This window comes from Ambystoma mexicanum, chromosome 6p (assembly GCF_040938575.1).
Source record: "Ambystoma mexicanum isolate Mex_15411 chromosome 6p, UKY_AmexF1_1, whole genome shotgun sequence".
In the NCBI taxonomy this organism is placed as follows: domain Eukaryota; kingdom Metazoa; phylum Chordata; class Amphibia; order Caudata; family Ambystomatidae; genus Ambystoma; species Ambystoma mexicanum.
Genome location: NC_090935.1, coordinates 1,128,333,562 through 1,128,356,296, shown reverse-complemented (window position 1 = coordinate 1,128,356,296; position 22,735 = coordinate 1,128,333,562). Strand labels below are relative to the sequence as shown.

At 49.9% G+C, this 22,735-nt stretch overlaps 1 protein-coding gene across 1 annotated transcript in view; it reads left to right on the top strand.

Annotated features, from left to right (window-relative positions):
* The first annotated feature begins 10,089 nt into the window (after window positions 1-10,089).
* Window positions 10,090-22,735, top strand: part of KCNV2 (potassium voltage-gated channel modifier subfamily V member 2) — a 220,184-nt gene continuing 207,538 nt past the window's right edge. Inside the window, exon 1 of the mRNA XM_069625742.1 lies at window positions 10,090-11,566. Within this exon, the coding sequence (XP_069481843.1) occupies window positions 10,226-11,566 (1,341 nt within the window). The 5' untranslated portion in view covers window positions 10,090-10,225. The remainder of the gene's footprint in view (window positions 11,567-22,735) is intronic.

Here is a 22,735-nt window from a genome sequence, read left to right as displayed (position 1 = left end):
CTGACCTCTCCTCCTCACTCCTGTCCTCAACCACTCAACTCCTCTTTCTTGGAGACTTCAATATCCACCTTGATGCCTCCTATCCTCCCTCTGGACTCTTTCGAGACCTCTGCGACTCTCTCTCACTCTCTATTAGCCCGTCTTGGCCGACCCATTCTGCAGGGCACACTCTTGATACTCTGATCTCTTCTGACCTTCCCCTCTCTGTCCCTCTCTCCACTCCTCTCTCCTGGAGTGATCACTTTCTCCTATCCTCCCACCTCACCTTCCCTACCCCACAGGCAAAGCCACCCTCATCACTGCCACCCACCTTTGCGGTCATCTGACCCATGAAGCGCGTGTCAGTTGAGGGTTTCGCTACCACCTTCTCGCCCCCCCTCTCCCTTCGGCTGACTCCCACCCTGACACAGCCCTCTCCACTCTGCTACATCTGATACCCTTGATATCCTTTCCCCTGTCATGAGAATCCGCCTGAAGCCCAAAGCCAAATGTAACTCCTGGTATGACTCGGATCTCGTCACCCTTAAACGCAAGTGCAGGGTGGCAGAGAGGAAATGGCGTGCTTCATGTCCATCCTCTGACAAACTGGCCTGCCGCCTGCTCCAAAGGCAATACCGGGTCTCCGTTCTCACTAAGAAGAGAGCCCTTATCCAAGCCCGCATCTCTGCGGCATCTAACAATTCGGCCGAACTCTTTAAAATCTGCAAGGAGCTGGCCAACCCTGCTGCAGTCTCCACCTCTCCTGTCTCCTCCCAGGCCCTCTGCACTGCACTCGCCTCTCACTTCATTTCAAAAACTCAGGACATCCTGTCCTCATTCTCCTCCTATCACCTCCCCTCCTCTATTCCCTGCTCTCCCTCTGGCCCTTCTGCAGCCACCCCTCCTCCCTCCTTCTGTGCCTTTCCCCTTTTTTCTGCTGACGAGGTTTCGCGACAAGTCCGATCTATGAAAGTCTCTTCAAAACAGGTCCACCCCTGTTCCTCCAAAACTATCAAGGACCACATCGACTCCCTGGCGCCTGCCCTGGCTGACTTCTGCAATCACTCCTTCGCCTCTGGAGTCTTCCCATCCCCCCTCAAGCACTCCCTTGTGCACCCCCTTCTTAAGAAACCCTCTTCCGACCCCTCCTGCCCAGCTAACTATCGCCCAATCTCTATCACTCCCTTCCTGGGCAAGCTCCTGGAGAAACTGGCCATCTCCCAGCTTAATCTCCATGCTGAATCTGTTGGTAGTCTTCATTACCATCAGTCTGGCTTCAGAGCTGCCAGAAGCACGGAAACTGCTCTCCTGAACATCCGTGAGGACCTGCTCTCAAACCTTGACTCTAACACCCATTGTGTTCTCATTTTGCTCGACCTCTCTTCTGCCTTTGACAGTGTCAACCACACCATCCTGCTCAACCGTCTCCGTGATAACCTGGGTATCACTGGTCAAGCTCTGGCGTGGCTGACCTCCTTCCTCTCCAATGGACCCTCCCAGGTCCAAATGGGTTCCTTCCTCTCTGACATCTTTTTCTCTACCTGTGGTGTCCCCCAGGGATCTAACCTCTCCCCCTGGCTGTTCAACCAGTATCTGGCACTTCTTGCTCACCGCATCGCCGCTCTCTGTCCCAACTTTCAGTGCTATGCGGATGATACCCAGCTCATTTTCAGGCCACCCTCGGCCTCCTCTTCCCCTTCCCTCATATCTGACTGTCTTTCTGCTATCCAGGAATGGTGTGCCGCCAACGACCTCTGCCTTAATGCCAGAAAGACTGAGATTCTACTTATCGGCACACCCACTCCCTCCTTCCCTGCAGCTCTCTGGCCGGCTTCCCTTGGCCCTCTTCCTGCTCCTACCTGCAAGGCAAAAAACCTCGGGGTCATCTTCGACTCCACACTCTCTTTCTTTCCTCACATATCTGATGTCTCTAAGAAGTCACACTACCAGCTACACCTCCTCAGAGGTATCCTTCCTTTCCTCTCCTTCCCCCAGAAGCTCACTGTCTCCAGAGCCCTGGTTCTCTCGAAGCTGGACTACTGTAACAGCCTCTATCTAAATCTTCCTGCCTCTACTCTCCGCCCTTTGCAACTCATCCAGAACAGGACTGCGAGACTTGTCCTTGGCCTCAAGCCCAGAGACCGTATCTCTCCAGGACTGAAATCGCTACACTGGCTCCCAGTGGCTGCTAGGATTAAGTTCAAAACCCTCTGCATTGTCTACAAGGCCTTCTGGGGCCTTGGGCCAAAATACTTTCAACTCTCTCTTCCTAAATATCTTCCTTCTCGAGCTCTTCGCTCATCCACCTCCAACTACCTCAGGGTCAGCCGCTTCTCCAAGCAACGAGCTGGGGGTAGATCTCTCTCTGCAGCAGGTGCCTCCCTCTGGAACAGCCTTCCTGCCTCCCTGAAACTTGAGGAGAACCATCTCCGGTTCCGGAAGCACCTCAAAACCTCCTCTTTGCCTCTGCTTTCTCTCCCTTTCTCCTCTGCTAAAATCACTGAACCTGCACTGAATCTGCAACTGGGCCACTCACTGATCTCGGTCCTTGGCCCAGCCACTCTTCCCTGCACTGCCTACCTGCACTACGGGACTGTCTCTGTACCCTACAGCCCCTTCTCCCGGCACTTACCTTGCACTTGCCACCAGCTGGCCCTATTATTTATCTTGTATTCTACTAACCATGTACTGCACTTTCCTTGCACTTGCCACCAGCTGGCCCTATTATTTATCTTGTATTCTACTAACCATGTACTGCAATTTCTCCTCTCCCCTTCCCCTTGCACTTTTCCCAGTCCCGCTACCCTTACACTCGCGCGATCTGAATGACACCTGGCCTAGTAGGATCGTTGTCTGTCTCCCCTTGTCCCCCCAACCCACTGCCTCGTCGCGCCTTGAAACACTTGTGTATAGGCGCGTTACAAATGCCATATCATATTATATCATATCATCCCCCGCTATGGTGGCACGGACCAAATCATGGTCGAACCAGGGGACTGGGTCAACCCTGTGGCCAGAAACATATGGGAGCAAGGGCTCATCTACTAAGATGTAATCTATTCAAGAGTACGAAACATGGATTGCAGAGTAGAATGTAAAGGAAGGTTCTCCCGTCCTGGGGCTCGGGATTGTGTCCACCAGGCCCAGTTCCACGTTGACCTTCTGGAAGTTTTGTGCCAAGGCTTCGTCCACGGCCCTAGTGGGCTGGGGTCCCATGGGTTTCCTATCAATGACTGGGTCCATAACCATGTTGAAATCACCCCCACCACCATTACGCCATGAACAAAAAGTTTCAGCCTGTCCCTCATTTCTTCCCAGAATTGAGCTTGGCCTTCATTTGGGCTATACACCACCGTAAGAGTCAGAGGGGAGCCCTGCAGGGAGCCTTTCACTAGCAGATAACGGCCCTCTGGATCATTCAGGATGGCCTCCTTTTCAAAACCCACCTCCCTTGCCAGCAATATGGCCACCCCCTTTTTTTCGTCTTGTGCGATGCACTGAATACCTCTTTGATCCCACCCCCCCACATTTTTGGTTCCCTCCCCCCCGTGCCCAGTGTGTCTCTTGTAGGAAGTGTAGGTCAAGTTTAGCTCTTCTAAATTTCCTACAGACCAAGGACCTCTTGGTGGGGGTGTTCAGACCCCGCACATTGAGGGAACCCACTCCCAGGGCAGGCAGATTTTCAGCCATTATCTAGGTTTCCTTTTCTCTTGGTCAGCCACCTCCCAGCACCGCACCCCTCCAGCTCTGTTTGATTTATGCTATGCTCCCCTTTACCCCCCCTCCCTCCCCTGGGTGGGCATTAAACTTTTCCCCAACTGCCCCCCGTTCCCAACCTCAAATTTAACAACCCCAACTTTCCCCATTCCCCCCTCCCCCCACCCCGGCGTCCAGCCAAATAGTTCCACCATCACTGGCAATTGGCCGGACCACCAGCTTGCCGCCCTCGCTGGGCTGTTATCGAGATACACCGCTCTTTGAGCCTCCCCCAACAAATCGCACCCCCAGAATTCCCCTTATACTTGCTGATCAAGGGGACCGTGCTTGCTGTTGGACCCCAAGATCTTCAACTCCCACTCCCTTGTAGGCCGAGTTGGCCCACTCTTCCTTAATCAAGGTCATTTTGCTCTCTGTCCTTTGTTGGAGACGGCGTGTTCAATTTTTTGAATTTCCTTGAGCTAGTCTTCCTTCTCCTGTCTACCTGTGACGCGTGACCGCCTGCGCTTTCCACAGCCATCCCTGTAGGACCCCTCCGGGGGATCGGATCCGTCACATAGTCTCGGATGCCTCCCCTTATGTCCTCCTCCGTGACCAGGGTCGTCCGCTGACCCATATACTCAAACGCGAGGGAGAAGGGGTAGCCCCACCCCCTTCCCCGTTAGCAACTGCGTTAGGGGGCAGCACATTCTGCATTTGTCCAGAGTGTACGAAGAGAGATCTTGGAAAATGGACACCTGAGCATTGTTGTATGTGATCTCCCGAGCCTTCCTGGCCTCTTCCAGCACCTTTGCCTTTTCCGTGAAATAGTGGAACTGGACCAAGATAGACTGGGGCCCCCCCGCTCTGTGCACCCGATCAAACGTTGGTTCAGTCGTCATCTCCTCCGCGAAAAGGAGAGTGATAATTTCTCTCACCACCCGGACCAAATCTTTCTCCGTTTCTCCCTCCATCTCCGGGACCCCAAAAAATCTGAGGTTGTTCCTCCGTTCCCTATTTTCAAAATCGTCCATTTGCCTGGCCCTTTCCTCATCCCTTTTCTCCAGGGCCAACAGTCTCAAGTCTGTTTGCATCTCTTGGGTCGCTGACGACGATTGGTTGGTATCTAGCTGTAACAGCCTGTCCTCAACCTTGTCCACCCTTTGATCCATTTTTTCCAATTTCTGGGCAATGTCCGCTCGCATGTCCCTAATTTCCTGCAGGACTGAGGCGAAACCTTTTTCCATTGCTGTGGTGGACAGGGACGGAGTCTCCGACTGGGCGATTCCACTCTCTCGGGCCAGGCCGCAATTTTCGCTTCTTGCCTCCTGGTATCGGTATTCTTGCAGGATTTTTCACCAGCTCATCGGGCCACCCCCTCCACCCCACCGTGGAGTCTGCCGCTGTCCCGAGGGGGATCGGGGGGACCCTCCCCATCCCCGGTTCCCGCTCTCCAGACAAGTCCAGTCAGGGGAGGACAGGGGGGACCGAATTAGAGTTTTGCCCCCTTTCCTTCTGTCTTATCTGCCTCGGAAGGACCACCTCTGGGCGGGCACACGCCCCACCAGCCTCAGGGGGGGGCTCACACCCTGGCCATTCTCCCCGTGTCCCTCCGGGTCCTCCTTGCACTCCTAAGGGGGGTGGTACGGTCGCTGGGGTCCATGTGGGTAGAACCACGGGGTGCTCACTCAGGGGGGCCCAATGGTCGTGCCCTCCAGACTTTTCCAGCTGACAAGGCTCCCCCTCGATTACTGGTAGGCGGGCACACGCCCTGGGCGCAGGACCCGGGGCCACCACCTACGCGGAGTCCGGGCGCAGGGACCCCGCCTCTCCACTTTGTATCTCACGTTGATTACGGCGCTCACTTTTCACCAAGCACCTCAAGGGGGGGTGGGCCACGACCCCGGTAGATGAGGAGCCATGCTGCGGTCTCTCCTGTTCTGGGCAAAACACCAAGCGCCCCAGGTATCCTCTATTAGGGCCGCACCAGTGTGGGGGTTGGCAGTTAATCCCCCACCCCCTTCGCAGCAATGAATGCCCTAATGGGCTTGCGAGCCTAGGCCTGCGGTGCCTCCACTCTGACGGCCTTTCAAGAATCCGTGGGTTGGGGCCCCGGCACTCCCCCTGCATGTCTCTGCGCCCAGGCCCGGGGGGAGGCGGCCTCGCCACCGACAGGCCCGGGCCTCAGGTGAGGATTTCCTCCGAGGGGGGGGGCTCTGAACACACTCCAGCACTGTCCACCAGCGTTGCGGGCCTCCTCGAATGGACCCCCCACCGGTCCTCTGGTATCCACCATGAAGGGGCCGGGGAGAAGGGGTGGTTGGGCAGGCGGGCTCTCACGGCCCCGGTGTACTGTGGCTCCCCTCTCCGCCCCGAAGCCGCTCCGAACTCGTTCTCCGTCACCCGGGGGTCTGCAGACGTCTCCCCTTCGACCGGGGGGCCCCCGGGGGTTCACCGCCTCGCCGGACTCAAAATATCCTGGTGTGGGGACTCCGGGGGGGCTCAATCCCACAAATTAGCCCAGCTTCGGCAGGAGCTCAGACCTCAGGCTGCCATAGCCTGTGCGCCCCCTGGTGGCCTCCGCCATGCCCTTATTAAGGGCATGGCTACCTCCAAAGTCGTAATGAGGCCCTACATAATTAGGCAATGCGAGTGTGAATACCACGGAAACAGTGTCTTTGCGGTATTGAGATACGTTTTTCAGATAGCCTCTTTTTTTTGATGTCCTGCGTGTTAGTCTTAGCAGTGCACAGTGGTGGTGTAAGTTATAGTTGCTTACCTTACCATAACTGGCGAATTTCTGGTGCTTTTCGGTTTTACTTGTAACAATAACATCCTTTTAACAAACTTTTTCCACTGAATTTGTTGCATTTTTATTAGTGCAACTTAACGATGGTGTCCCTTTCACAAAGTATAATATATATTTTATTGATGATTTTTAATCAAAAAGAATTGATTTTTTTACAACGTGGTCATCTGAGTCATATCTGTATTGCTGATTTGTTTACCTGATGTGGTTCTTTGGTGATGGATCTTTGGTCAGTTCACAGATGACTCTGATCTCCCTAAGCCAGTAGGCCTTGTGTAGACGATGTTGATAGAGTTGCCATATATATATATATATACATATATAACACTATACTGGGTAGGCAGGTAAACCAGCTATCTTCTGGAACAAGCTGCACTATCCTGCCGCCTCTCTTTCTAGCAGGAACACTGCAGTGGAAAGGATGTTGCTAGGGGAGTGATGTCATTGCCAAGTTCTGAGACAGAGAGGACATGGACAAACACTATTCGCCTCGAGCCACCATGTCGTCTTTACCTTCAATTTCCTTCCATGCAGTCTTTACCTACAATTTCCTTTGCAGATTCCCAATGGCATAGCTCCTGGGTTTCCCATGGCCATGCGTGAGAAGGTGATTGAGTCCTGCTTTGGATTCTGGGACTTGTAGCTTTTTCTTTCCAATTTGAAACTTAGGAAAACTACAAGTCCCACCACTTCAAGCAAAAACAGGGCTGGGTAGCCTTTTCACCCATGGCCACAGGAAATGTGAAAGCCCTGCAATGGCAGGGCTGCTGCAGGTGTGTCACGGCTGTTGGGGACCCATTTTCACATTATGATTGGGGGCTCCTGCCCACAGCTTGGAAAAAGAGTCTGATGCACTCGGGAGATGGGGCTTCATTACATTAAAATGGAGACAGAGGAAAGAGGCAGTGGGTTAACAGCATCAGATTATGCCGGAACAGGCAGCCATAGGGAGCTGAAACACTAAGGGCCTGATTCATGGAGAAGTGCAAAGTTTTCCTGCAAAAGCTGTGTGCCGAGACAGAAACTTTGTGAGCCTGTGCACAGAATAAAAAATGGGGGCCCACGTATTCAATGAATTTTCTGCGCAAAGTAACCGTATATGCAAGTCATGAGCTGAAACTCCCCTGACACACCCCCACGCAAAGGAAAAACAGCCAGAACAGCTACCTTTGCATATTCCCCCACGCGCGAATATACACACACTTCAAACAGTGCGTGATGTCCCTTGCAAGTGGGCCTGCATCTTGGGGACCCTGCAGAGGGTCCCCTGTTACTGTTACCGGCACCCTGACAACATGTGTACGATGTATCGGAACTCAGGTAAAACTCTGGAACTCTGCGTGCAAGCACCCATAAACCGTTGCTGCACCAAAATCCACTGCGTATGCGCACCCCTAAGTCCGATCGGATCCACTGCTGCGTACACGCACCCCTAAATCCGACATGCAAACCCACCTCCATGCTGTGATTCATATGCGCAAGTGTACTTACACCTGGCTTCGAGTGTCAGAGAGATTGAGGGGTTTGCATGGGCATTTCGCAGGTGAGAGGTTGCGTGGTCACATCCATGAATACGCTTTGTTGTGTGCATTTGTGGGTGTGCTATGATCAGGCTACGGCCCGGTCCTCGTAATGCCCACTTTTTCCCTTGTTCTCCTCATTTTCTGAGTTCCGCCCCCTACTCTGCCCTCTGTGCAGGCTTCACCCACGCTCTGTGTCGTGTCTCGAGCAAGGCATTCGACCACTTGCAGAGATGTGCCGAGCCTGCGCAAAGTCCCTGCAAGTTACAAAGAAGTGCAGCGCAGTTGATTCCATGAATCGATGAACGGGGGTTCGTACGCGTGCTGGAATGTAAATCCACAATTTTCCACGCAAATAATTCCATGGATCGGCCAGGTAATGAGCACTGAAAAGCCATTTAGCACCTTGTTGGCAAAGAGCAATGAATCAGATGAAATGGGAGAGCAAAGGCAACAAAGTGATAATGTTGCAGGCTGGGTACCACAAGAGGCCGAGGAAGGTGACAGCGTGAAGGCAGCAGGCAGCACAGCCTGGAACATTTGCCGCAAAGTGCACAGTTAATATCCTAATTTAAAGAAAATTCTGGTGTGTATTAGACTACTAACACGAGGTTGCCGCTGGGGACCGCCTGAGGCTCACGTCCATTTCTCCCCAAAAGATTGAAAGGCCCCGACGCTGGATGTTTAAAGTGCATGGTTTATGCAGTAGGCTGGCATATTTACTGGCCCACTGAAAGGGTAGTTAGGAACTGACTGTACACAAATGAAAATTACTAATTATATATAAATTAAGTCAATTTGCTAATATGGTGTTCTAATAAAGTTGTGCTACCGTTAAATTGATTTAAATCCCAGACAACCTCAAATTATCTTTAAAGAACACAAGTCCTTAAGTCTGTTGAGCCCTATTTAGATAATGAGGGACAGGGTGTTATTGACTCCTGACAACGCTCGGTTGCTTGACCTCTACATTAGACCTTGTGCCCTTTCCCTTAATCTAATGAGGTGAACCTGGCTCCCTGTAGCCTTGCGCCATTTTGTGAACACCTGGCCCTTCGTTTTTTTCTCTTATGCGTCTGTGGCTTCCAATATCAGAGCCAGCGCCGCTGAAAAAGCGTATTTTGGTTTGGTTCCTATGGTCCCAGTTTTGCACTCCAGCAATGTAACGGCTTCAACAGCTATCAGAATATCGCACGTCGAGCTGTCCACTGAGCACACAGCTGTGACTAGTTCACAGCAAGAGCTGACGTGCTGCGTAATCCAAGCCTTTTCGCGATTCCCCTCCACTTCGCCTGGAACATAAACGGTTTATGATCAGTTCCCATGCTGCACAACAGTCTGTCGAACACCGTGACGATTTAATTCCAAACGCTGTATTTATTTTCTAGGACGCTGTACATTTGAAATGCCAGGCAACAGTTCAACGAATCAGGGAAATACTCCTTCAAACATGGCACTGTCCTTTGAGTTACACAGAAGCACGCGTCCGTCTAATATGTTGAGATTAAAAATACATTGCCGGAAAAAATGTGTTGTGGAAAGGTCGACCGTTGGGCTGTTCTCAGCCGTGGAATGCGCGCGCTCTGACTGCAGGGTGGAAAAGACACTCTGTGAACAATATTCCCACTTTCAGCATCTTGGGTGGATTTACAGTGGACGTTATTTTAAAATAAGAGTCATTGTTAACAGTACTAGTGTTTAAGGGAGGCTGAATTCAAAGGTTCAAGAAACATCGATTCACATATTCTACTAAAGAGAAATGAAAATATTGAAGGGCTCATATTTTCATTTTTGCCATTAGAGGAAAATGTGTGGGCGAACAAGGCCTTCGTAGAGGCGGTCCTGTCATGGGACATCCACCTGACCTCTTTCACTTCCAACTCTGCAGACTTGCCTCTCCGCCGTGAGCAGAAATGGTTGCCCTTGCTGGCAGATCTCCGTATGTGTGAATATGCTAGAATGGAGGTCACAAGCTTCCGTGTCTGGCAGCCTGAAACAGGATAATAGCTTCCAAATCCCAGTGTAAGCGCTCAGATCTTCCTGTCAGCAAGATTAAGCTGCTCAGCAGCAGCGTCCATCTAGGAGGCCTGCATTCCGCACAGTGTGAGATTAGACAACTGGAGGTATGAGGAGCTCGGCCTTCTGCTCCGGTGTCTTTCAGGCAGTGGAATAGCCTCCAGAAAAAACATAAAGGCTTAAGGTCCGTAGAGGGAACTGCAAAATGTTGAAATTCAGGCAGCGAGGGCATTACCCCTTCTCCTACCGCAGAGAGCCCTCAGGAGTCCGGCGGGCGTCTGATGGCAGCTTCGGATCCCGATGGGGTTCTACGCAAGCCTTGGGTATGGAGGGCAACTTCAACTATTACATTGAGGATGAAGAGGAAGAGGAAGAAGAGGAAAGGGAAGAAGAGGAGAAAACTTCCTGGCAGGACAGCCGGATGTTCTTACTGGCCATCGCGTGCCCCTTAATGCCCACGGGTCACATGTTGAACATCAACGTGGGTGGCACCAGCTACCAAATTGCCTACGTGGTGGCGGCCAACCACCCAAAGACGCGCATTGGACGCCTGGCCACGTACACCGACCACAAGCGCAAGCTGGACTTGTGCGATGACTACGCCGCCCCGGCGGACGAGTACTTCTTCGACCGGGACCCCGCCGTCTTCCACCACATCTACAACTTCTACCGCACGGGCGTGCTGTACATCCGCGACGAGCTGTGCCCGCGCAGCTTCATGGAGGAGATCAACTACTGGGGGGTGCGCATCAAGCACACGCCGCGCTGCTGCCGCATCTCGTTCGAGGAGCGCCAGGACGAGCTGGCGGAGCAGCTGAAGATCCAGCGGGAGCTGCGCGCCGAGATGGAGGACGAGAGCGAGGAGCTGTTCCGCGACATGAGCTACGGGCCGCAGCGCCGCCGCCTCTGGAACCTGATGGAGAAGCCCTTCTCCTCCGTCACGGCCAAGCTCATGGCTGTGGCCTCCAGCTTCTTCGTGCTCATCTCCATAGTAGCCATGACTTTAAACACGGTGGAGGAGATGCAACATTACGGCCGCCCCGGGGAGCCTCCGGGCCGGCCCTATCTAGAGCACGTGGAGACTCTGTGCATCGCGTTCTTCACTCTAGAATACATCATGCGCCTCGTCTCGACGCCCGACCCCAGGCGCTTTGTGCGCAGCATGCTCAACGCCGTGGACCTCATCGCCATCCTGCCCCTCTACCTGCAGCTCGTTATTGAGTGCTTCGCCAGCGACGAGAACCAGGGAGGCAAGAGCTCCGCGCACGAGCACGAGATCGAGGCTGTGGGGCGCGTGGGCAAAGTGGGGCAGGTGCTGCGCATAATGCGGCTCATGCGCATCTTCCGCATTCTGAAGCTGGCGCGCCACTCCACGGGCCTGCGCGCGTTTGGCTTCACGTTGCGCCAGTGCTACCAGCAGGTGGGCTGCCTGTTTCTCTTCATCGCCATGGGCATCTTCTCCTTTTCCGCCATGGTCTACACCGTGGAACATGATGTCTCGGGCACCAATTTCACCAGCATCCCGCATGCTTGGTGGTGGGCTGCGGTAAGTCTTTGCATTTGTGTGCCAGTGGCCTGTTTGACTGACTCGGCTGAACCAACTGCAGTGGCTTATCGGGCGCTCTGAGTTATGCAGCATTTCACATTTCTGAAGTGGCATTACATTCAAGGCAGGGTTCAAACTAGGTGTTAAACTTAAGATTTTACACAGGGAAGGGACGACTGAGCGGACAGGCCCAGTATTAAAAGGGTGGGGTATCTTTGCTGGTTGTGTCTTTAAGATGCAGGATGTGCTGCACACTCTATGAGTACACTCTATGGATCAGCCTCATAAACTCGTGCACTAGTAGTTATGTGCTTACATTGCAATATGACGTGTGGCAACGCATTGCATGGCATGCGGGTGCCACCTAGGAGAATATTTCTATTGTTTCTGCTGCAGTGCCTCTAATTCAGCAGAGTTTTCATTTTGCCTGGTTATATTTAGAAATAAAATTTGCATTAAAACATAGAAAAAGGTTGTAGGCCACAACATCTGTACTACTACTGTTTTTGAAAGATAAGAGCGCAAAGAAATGGTCTCTTTCCTCGGGAAGAAAAACCACGGACCACCTTGCCGAGTGCCAGCAAAATGGTTTGCCCTCAAGGTAACCCGGAAGTCATCTTGGCTGAAATTTAGTGTATTGTATTATGTTAGGGGCCAGATTATCTAACATTGTCACCATTGCAAAAAAATGCAGGAAATGCATTTTGCCCTAGTTTCGCTGCTTAACTGATGGGGGAAGGAGCAAACAGGTCTTGTCCCAAACTATAATATCTAACCACTGCTCCACTAGGCCCAAAAGGAACCACACTGTTTTTATAATAGGTTTCCTGTGCAGTATAACAATAAATGTGCTACTACATTTTCCCAGTGAAACGTTTTTGAGCTAATTCATATTGGGGCAAATCCTGTGTGCACCAGCACCCTGAAGCATCTTTTGTGCTAGATGGAATTACACGAATGATCTCAGACCAAATAACCAGACAGACTCAAAGAATGCAACAAAGTACTACTTTATTCTCACTTAATAAAGCAGAGTGAAACTTGATTAGATTAGAGGTCTTATACCCCAATATGCATCATCTATGACGTCACTCTACGTGGCAAATCATAAAACATATCAAGGGACGGGTTTGGTTTAAGGGAACCTGTCTACATGTAGAACATATACAGATAAGTGCTTCATTGTCTACCCCTTATCTGCAGGGCACACCTTGCTCTACCTCTAAATAAGTATAGTACTGATTACAGAGGACAAAACGGCAGTGAATTGGTCTATGCAACATTGGATGTTAGGTTGCCCCTCAAACCCACTCAGTAGGTGGCATGCTACCCCGCCCTTGGACTTTCGGCTTTCTAGAAGCCTGTACGTGAAAGGAAACTCAGGTGTTTGAATACCGTCAGACTACTCCCTGTGTTCCCGATTATATGATATGATATTTTATTTGTATCGCGCTCGTACACAGGTGTTTCAGAGCGCGACTAGGCAAGGTAGGGGAACCAGGGGAGAACACAAAACAACGATCTTACTAGGCCCAGTGACATTGAGAACGTGCAAGTGCATGGGAAGGGGAAAAGGGAAAAAGTGCATGGAAGGGGGAGAGTGGAAAGTGCAGAGCAGAGGAGAGTAGATAAATAAATAATACATAAATAGAAAAAATAGAATGGAGGCAATAAACAGTGATAATGCAACCAGCAAGTGGCAAGTGCTGTGTTTATGGCGAAAGACTGGATATGTATGATAAGTGCAGAAAAGAAGAAAATGGGGTGTGGGGCTGTATGGGTACAGATACAGTCCACCAGTGCAAGGGGTGGCCAGGAGGCAGTACAGGAGGGCAGCAGGCTGAGTAGGTGCCTGGACCCAGGGGATAGAGGGTGGCCAGGTGGACAGTGCCAAGAGAGAGCGGGTCAGCAGACAAGAGGGGGAGAGAAGGCAGAAGCAAAGAGGAAGGTCTTGAGGTGCTTCCAGAACCGGAGATGGTTCTCCTGAAGTTTTAGAGTGGCAGGGAGGATGTTCCAGAGGGAGGCCCCAACCCGAAGATAGAAAGGCCATCATCTCTCATCGGTCGGCCATAAGCCAAAGTTTTCCATCTGTAGTTGACCTTGTGGCCTGCTCACCGTCCTGGAACATTCAATGGAGTGCGAGCACACCACCCACTTCGTCTGAGGCTCTAAGGAATAGCCTTTGGCTTGACTTCTGAGTCACATGTGAAGAGACCACACATGTGTCAATTTCAGACACTTATTTACTGCTAATTGATTTAAGCATGCAGGGTGTTGTTGCTCCCCTTGGCCTCTAGGAACTTGCTCACTCTACCTTGCATATACTTTATACACTTTTAATCATCCAATAATATAAAGATTAGAGAATGGAAGAAATCCACAGAACTCTTTGTGTTCTACAGCCTGCCAAGATTTTGACCCCTCTCCGAACTGCCTTTAGCTAGGGTTGCGTGTTTGGACTTAAAAGACTTGCTGAGCGAAGGACTCCTCTCTAGACCCTGAACCTTGCTAGCCATACACTAACAAAGCATTTAACTGCCTTAAAGTCACTTGCTTTCATGTGTGTGCAGAGTAAATGTCTTACCATATATCTACTAAGAACTGTGAGTGCGTGTATTTACCGATAATATGATAGCCTTGCCTCTTCCCTTTCTAACATTGCAACAAATGTAACCGCGAACGGTCATAAAAGTGAAAGTGTACTTTGAAGTGTATTCTAAACATGTTCAGAAGTGTTCTAGTGTTAACGTATAAAGTATTTAAGGTGATTCTGGTATAAATATAATACATATATACGTTTATATAACTTATATGTGTAAGAGTTTCTTTGCTGTGCATGTCTAACTGGGTTCAGTGTACTTACCTACAGCTCACATCTTCCTCATAAGATAAGCCTGACTGCTCTGCCACTCTACCAAGATAATCAGCAGTAGTACAGACTGATACTAAGGGATGGGGATCTACAAACCACTGGGATAGCTTACTGAAGTCTTACTACCAAGTGGGACTTCAAGAAAACTCCCCCAAAAGCGTTCCACAGGGGTCTACCCTTTCACCCTGGCTCTTTAACATCTATCACGCTGCTTGATCAACTTATCTCCACTTTCTCCCCGCACTTCCAGTGTTATGCAGATGACATCCAACTCTTTTTCAAACTTCCCTCTGAATCTCTTCCTACTGCTTCTACTATTCCCGACTGCCTGTCACCATCCAGTCTTGATGTGCAACTAATGATCTCTGTCACAATGCCAGCAAGACTGAGATTGTTCCTATTGTGACTCCTGTTCCTTTTTTCCTCCCTTCACTCTGGCCACCCTCTAAGGGCTGTCCCCACTCTGCTTCCTCTGAAGCCAGAAAGCTTGGAGTCATCTTCGACTCCTCGCTCTCCTTCCTTCCTCACATCCTGGACCTTTCCAAGAAGGACCATTTCCAACTCCACCTCCTCAGAAGTATCCTCCCTTTCCTCAGTTTTCCCCAGAAGCTCTGGTACTCTCTAGGATGAACTATTGCAATAGCCTCTTCCTTAATCTACCCTCCTCCTCTCTCCACCGCTCCATCTAATCCAGAATAGGGCTGCAGGGCTTATCCTTGGCCTAAAGCCCAGGGACTGTATCTCGCTAGCCCTAAAATCTCTTCATAAGGCTGTCTGGGGCCTGGCAAAAACAAAGAGGTGATGGCTGGAAGGTTTAGAATTGATCTTAACCACTGGCATTGCTCTGGGCAACCCTCCAGACCATCGTTCTTCGCCTCCCAAGCCATTACAGAAGGGGAAAGACCATATGCAAATCAGGCTTGGTCCCACCCCAAAAGAGGCAGTCCAGCCCGAACTGCTAGGTCACTTCCCTTCTGCAAGAGACCACAAGCATCCCCAAACATGTTTTGGCCTTGTTGGGCCTCATCAGTGAGGAGTAGCTTGGGTCTCTAGGCCCAGCAGGCATGGGACCCACGTCTGTCTGGGCATACCCGTCCCACTCGGGGTGACAAAGCAAAAACAAAGAGGTGATGGTTGGAAGGTTTAGAATTAATCTTAACCACTGGCATTGCTATGAGCAACCCTCCACACCATTCTTTCACCTGCCAAGCCATTACAGAAGGGGAAAAACCATATGCAAATCAGGCTTGGTCCCACCCCAAAAGGGGCAGTCCGGGCAGAAGCCGGTGTTTTTCTGTTTCCTGTATACAGAGTGTCCAGCTGCCCCTCTTAGGGTTCCACAGCATGCTAATTACCTCCTCCTCTTGTCCAACCCACATCTTCAGGTGTTGGCCCCTCCTGAATTATCTTAGCTGTATGGAGTCTCTGGTGGCCTTCCTGTAGGGCTGACAATGGAAGTAAGACAATCCACTCTGTGTGGTAGCTCCCTGTGAGGCTGAGTGCCGTTTGCATGTGGTGTAATGCTTATGTCTGTCTGAAGAAGTCTGTCTGGAGGAATTCGAAAAAGCCTTTTTACCCCATATAAGATCTTTGTTCCCTACACAGAAGGCGTCAAACCTTTGAGCTTAGGTCAGGTTGTGCCTTTCTCACAGTTATAATATGATAAGTCATTTATAACGTGCCTGTACACAAGTGTTTCTAGGCGCGATAAGATAAGGAAGCGAAGACAAAAAGTGGATGAAACAACAATCTTACTAGGCCTTGTGTCAATCAGCTCTCGCGAGTGTGGTGGGAGGGAGGAGGAGAAGTGCCAGGGGGAGGGGAGAGTGCAAAGGAATTCAAAAGTGCTGCCAGGGAGGTGGGACATAAGTGCAGAGAGTGAAGGGACTGTAGGGTTGCAGATACAGTCCCTAAGTGGTTGGGAGGTCTGTAGGCAGTGCAAGGGCAACTGGTTGTGCAGGAGCCTGGTCCCGTAGGTTCAGTGGGTGGTCACGTAACCAGTATGCGCAGCAGACAGGGACATCAGCAAGGGAGAGGGAGAGAGAAAGCAGAAGCGAAAAGGAAGGTCTTGAGTTGCTTCCTGAACCTTAGGTGGTCATGCTCAAGTTTGAGAGAGGCAGGGAGGCTGATCCAGAGGGAAGCCCCAGCCGAGGACTGCGATCTACGCCCCAATCTATGCCTGGAGAAGCGTCTGACCCTCAGAGAGTTGGAGGTGGATGAGCGGGGAGGGCTCGAGAAGGAAGATGCTTAGGAAGAGAAAGTTGGATTAGTGTGGTCCCCGGCCCCAGAAAGCCTTGTGGGCGATGCAGAGGGGATCCTTGCAGCCACAGGTAGCCAGAGGAGGGATTCACTTCTTCCCTTGGTTTTCCTAGCCACTTAGTCTGTCTCAAGAGCATAGGACTTCACTGGTAGTTCTCACTGAAAAACTTCCATTGTGGACGCATCTGCAGGCTTCCGACTAAAACCTCCCCCTCCCTTTTCTGTTTTCAGACCATTTTAGTTCAGAAGTACCTTCAAAGTAGTTCTTCTTTCTTTAAGAATAACATTCTATCAGAGATGAAAAGGTGCAGAGAAGTCTGAAATAGACACATTCGCAGCACTGCAAGCTTATCAACCTCTGATGCCTTTTGGTTCATTCACACCGGTTGCTGGATTATAACATCAATAGCACACCACAGAAAAAGTACGGGACAATCCCATATCCAGTGCGATTTTACAAAACTAGACTAAGAAACACCGGAAATCACAGGCATCCCTGGAACCTGCAACTTACTCTCAGCATCTCCATGGTTATGAGCTTCTTTCCATTAGTTCCTCTAAAGGCTCAGGCACTACGTCTCCAGGACCATGAAGGCCATGGTGAACACTCTGGCTGCTTGGGCATCTGACTCCATCGCACATGTAGACCTGCTTTCACCACTGTTGCATATGATTCCCCTTCATCAGGCGGTTGCTACTGATCTCAAAATGAGGTTGGTCCCCAGTAGAAATGTTGACCGATATCTGTGTAGCTGGGAGGATGGACGTCCATGCGGCACAAGATGGTGCCTTCTGTTCTCTTCTTGGCAAGCAAGGTACATCCTTCCCATTCTCTGGTATTTCTGAAAAGGTAACGTCAAGTCCAGTCTTTGAGAGCCCCAACCTCACCAGTTTTTCTGGATAACCACTCACTATGTAATGATCTCCTATTTTGATTGGCTGTCTTCACATGTATGTTCTGCTGAGATCTTAAAACATTGAGTGGATTTGGCTACTGTAGACTGGACTTCTAAATCACTCAAACAAATAAATGAAAACATGGGTAGCAGGCCCCATTTCATCCCAACACGAAAAATACAGCAAAAAAGTGTTTTCTTTTCTGCAACCCTACAGTCCCCTCACTCTCTGCACTTACGAGCCACCTCCCTGGCAGCACTTTTGTATTCCTTTGCACTCTCCCCTACCCCTGGCACTTCTCCTCCTCCCTCCCCCCACACTCGCAAGAGCTGATTGACACAAGGCCTAGTAAGATCGTTGTTTCATCCACTTTTTGTCTTCGCTTCCTTATCTTATCGCGCCTAGAAAAACTTGTGTACAGGCGCGTTATAAATGACTTATCATATCATAACTGTGAGAAAGGCACGACCTGACCTAAGCTCAAATGTTTGACGCCTTCTGTGTAGGGAACAAAGATCTTATATGGGGTAAAAAGGCTTTTCGAATTCCTCCAGACAGACTTCTTCAGACAGACATAAGCATTACACCACATGCAAACGTCACCCAGCCTCACAGGGAGCTACCACACAGAGTGGAATTGTCTTACTTCCATTGTCAGCCCTACAGGAAGGCCAACAGAGACTCCATACAGCTAAGATAATTCAGGAGGGGCCAACACCTGAAGATGTGGGTTGTCTAACCGTGGGTTGTATAACCGTGCACTGAAACGCACTCTTTGGAGCGGTCATTAATAGCCAGCAATTCCCTTTCAAATACCACATAATTACAATCTGTAAGAAGAAGCATCAGCTTGAAACAAAGGGCCTCATTCCGAGTTGGGCGGTAATGGTTAACGGTCACCGGTAAGGAACCCGGTGCCGGTAAACCATTACCACATAATTCCGAGTTCCCTTAGCGGGACCCGCAATGGACGTGTGGTCTGACCACACGTCCTTTGCGGGTCCCTCTAAGGGACCAGGGCGCTAATAACGGGCCGCTATTTGCAGGCCTGTAATTAGCACCTTCCCCATTCCCATTGAGCCCTATGGGGGCTCAAATGGGAATGGGGAATGGTTGGTTGAATGGGGACTTACCGGGTCCGCACAGGTCGGAATGTCCCGGTAAGTCCCCATTCAACCAGACCGGACCCGGACCCGGGTTTGGAGGCAGCCATGGCGCTAATGACCCCCAAAGTCTGAAGTTTCTGAGTCCAGAGGAAAGCTTCCTGCTACCTGGATATCGCAGCACAGGTGCTCTGGTAAATGCTGGTAGAGGGAACTGAAAGACCTCTTCCTTGTCCGCAGGCCAAAACTAAGCTCCCTATAAACTATCCTAGTAACATGAGATTGGCTCAACTCTAACGATTATGGATGGCGCATCTCTGCAAACCCTAGGAACTATTGAATTGCATTATGTTTTGATATGGAAAACATTTCAACACTGCGTGCATTTCCCTGGATCGTGCGGTGGGACTTGCTTCTGAAATCCTGTCCTGCATAAACTTCCGGGGAGATTAGGAAAGAGGGCTTCCGCTGAACGCTTCAGAGTTGCGAACTTCTGTGTGACTATTGGATGTCTTTTAGGGTGTTACTGAATAGAGCACTGAACAAAGTGCAATATGGAATGCCGGCTACACACTTGGGGCAGGGTGGAATAAATAATGAGGAAAATCATTACCCGAATGTAACTGAGTTTTTTCCATTTTTAGGTCATATGCCTGGTCAATCTGTTCTGTGAGCACACTCCAATTGAGGGTCACTTATGGAGTAGAGCAGAGCGCCCACACATGGAGTAGAGGAGAGCACCCCTTATTGGATAGGGTGAAGACACACTTAGATTTCAAGACTTTCATCCTCAGAGGATTGTGCTCTTGGGCAGCCATGTTCCTGTTTTAATCAGATATAGTTTAGCAGAGGGCCATTTTCCTTGCTGTGGCCCTTTTAGACACGTTGCCCATCAGCGTTCCCCAGGGCCACACCACTTTAAGGAGAGTTCAGTCCTTCTTGAGGGAGAGTGGTAGTTTAACTTGGGGAGTGTTTAACTTTTTGAGACCGGTTCAACCTTGTGTGCTCTATGATTGATATTTGGTGGATGACGTCCACATTTCTGTTACGTGTGTTTCCCTGTTGTGTGTTATTTTGAAGTATTTTTGAGGCCACTGTGTTGAACCTATCAGTAAAGACAGAAGTGCCCTGAGGTCCAACTGTCTATGCTGTGTCAAATGCCTGACCCCAGTCGGGCAAACTAAGGTTGCTGGGTTTTTGTGCTTGCTAGTTGAGTCCAAGAGGAACAAAGCAAGAACCTGTCGGCCACTGCACCAGTCAATAAAGAGACACAAGTCAAGAAAGAACTGCTTGGGACACTTTAAAAACAAAGCGGGTCTCAGTGATTATTTGAACCACCTGAGAGATATGATAATGATAGGATACGCCATTTATAATGCGACTATAAGCGGCCTTGAACTGAGCGAGAGTGGGAAGGATTGAGACCACGGTCCTTAAGGAGGTTAACTGCCTGATTCATGGAATTATTTGCGTGAAAAACGCAGATTTGCGCGCCTTTCTGCCCGAAAATCCCCATTCTTCAAACAGGGATTTTCGGGCAAAAAGGCGCGCAAATTTGCGTTTTCACGCAAATAATTCCATGAATCAGGCTGTAAGAATCTGGTTGAGTGCCAGGAAGACTATTATACCATTTCTAACCACATCACTGTTGGTTCTGCTTTCCCTAACCCCTCTTGTGATAGTAACTCAAGTAATAGAAAAATTCAAGGTGGTTTTGAGTCATCTGTTAACCCCGGAGCCCTTTATGGGGACACATTGTGAATGGATTGCATCATTCATGCAAAATGAAACACATCATGCAAAGATCAGCCCTTTCACCCATTGGCCACTCAGGATGCTTAGAGATGCCTTTTCAAATGTATGCTGATGATTCATAGATCTTGTTCTGCTTAGGTAAAAGTTAACTGATCCGTTGCCTGATATCCCATCTCACTACATCCAGATACAAAAATGGATTAAATCGCTCAATGCATGCCTCAAAGGGACCAAATCAGAGGTATTGATATGTGCCATAACTACTGCCACCTTATGATTTCAAATGCCTCCTATGTTAGAACGTGTTTAACCTCAGACCAGGAGCTGGAGGAAAACAGTTTAAAAACTCCCCAGAGGTTTTGTAAACTTTTTTTTTCACCTGTGGTGAGGGGAAGCACAAGCCCTTCCCTACAATGCAACAACTTTTTTTTGTATTGGTACAATCAAAGAGAGTGAAAACGTGGGCATCTCTAAGACTGTGAATGTACAAACAGCCTTTGCCTCCAAAGTGGCAAAAGCACGTGATAAGATCAAAAATGACCAAGCTGCCTCGCCTGCTAGAACTAATCTGGTTGATCTCTATTCCATAAAACTGGATCTTCCCAAATTCAGGTTCTCCTCCATTTCTCTTGCCGACATGGAAAGAAAACGTGAGCCTTTGCGCCCAGCTTTCTGTGTAGGAAACATCCACTCCCCACCCCCGAAACTTATTTTAGATCATAAAAAAGTCTTTACCCCATTCCTGGCTCACCTGGTCAGTGCATCCTTTTGAGACAATCACGTGCCTGTGGCCATCAAGTTCGTTTCAGTCACCCTCTGGCTAAAAAACCTGGCTTAGACCCAAAAGGGGCCTCAAACCTTTGGCCCATTATTAAATGCAACTTTCTTCTGAAGACTCTGGACAAAGTGGCCACCTCTCAGTTCCAACTATTTATAGAGGAAATCATGCTCCTTCACAGCCGACAGTCAGATTTTAGACCAGTGTGTAGTACTGAAAGCACTCTAATTGACTTGCAAACTCACATGTGAAGGGAAGCGCCCCCAATTCAGCACGATCCTCCCCGCAATGAGAGACAATAAGGGACTCTCCCGTAGTGGGAATAAGACCAAGACAGAGTGCGGGTGAGCGTAAGTGGGAGTTTATCCAAGGATAAGGCATGCAAAGAACTCTGCAACCTACGAGAGCGCTCTGTCTGACAATAGCAAAGACAGGCGTATTTCTAATACAAAAAACGTCATCAACACCTAAACACTATAGGGGGCACAAGTCGATTGGGATTGGGTGGCGTCGACTAACTATAGGTGTTGCTGCCGCGGGGTTGGTCCTGGCGTGACGACGTCACTGGTCAGCCTCGTGGGTTGGGTTGGGCCTGGCAGGCCGGCTTGAGGTCATCTGTACGGTGTTGATGTGCTGGGGCAGCCTGTGACAATGACGAATACCTTTCCTGTCTTATTTGCCCTAGGCCATGCACACTGCAGTTATTCAGAAAATGACATTTAAGTTCATTAATAAATCGCTTCAACAGCTTATCTTATAAAATAAACACAACACATGAGGAATGCACCTCGTGAGAGGTCTGGTGGTTGTCGGTTGGGGTGAGATTTACCTGTGTCTTATTGACCGGTATTTTAGGTCACGGGACGGGGCTCTGGGGCCTGGGCCGAGTGATACATGCGTGTCTGCTGCGTTAGAAGTTATTATATAGATGGGTCTCTGTGTCCTGTCCCAATGATGGGGGTCGTCCTTACACGGGGTCAGGATTCTTGGGGGGTTCGTGGGATTTATGAGAGGGTGCTGGTAGATCAGTGGGTTCAACCGTGGGTTTATTACCGTGCTGTAAATAACACAGGTGGTGGGCTGTGGCCTTGGTTGCGGTGCCGGGGCCTCTGACTCTCTGAAGTAACGCCAGCTTGGTTGGGGGAGGTGAGGGAGCGCGGCACAAGTCTTAGCTTTTTTATCTGGCAGGCTTGGTGGGGTGGGAGAGGGAATGGCCTTGCATATATCCACAAAGGTATTTTCCTCGTGCGTTGCTGATCAGTAAATGCAGAAGTTCTATACTGTTCTGCCTTATTTTGACGTTATTTAGACACACATATATATTTCAATTTCGTTACACATTTCTTTAATACAGTCGGTTCCAGTACCTTTTCATTACCTGACATTATATTCACTACATTGTGTGCGTATTGTATGTACATTAGACGTTATACGAGGGATATCTAGGTTATGGCCTACAGAGATTGATGCTCGCCGCTTTGGGTGATTCAAAAACATATATGAGT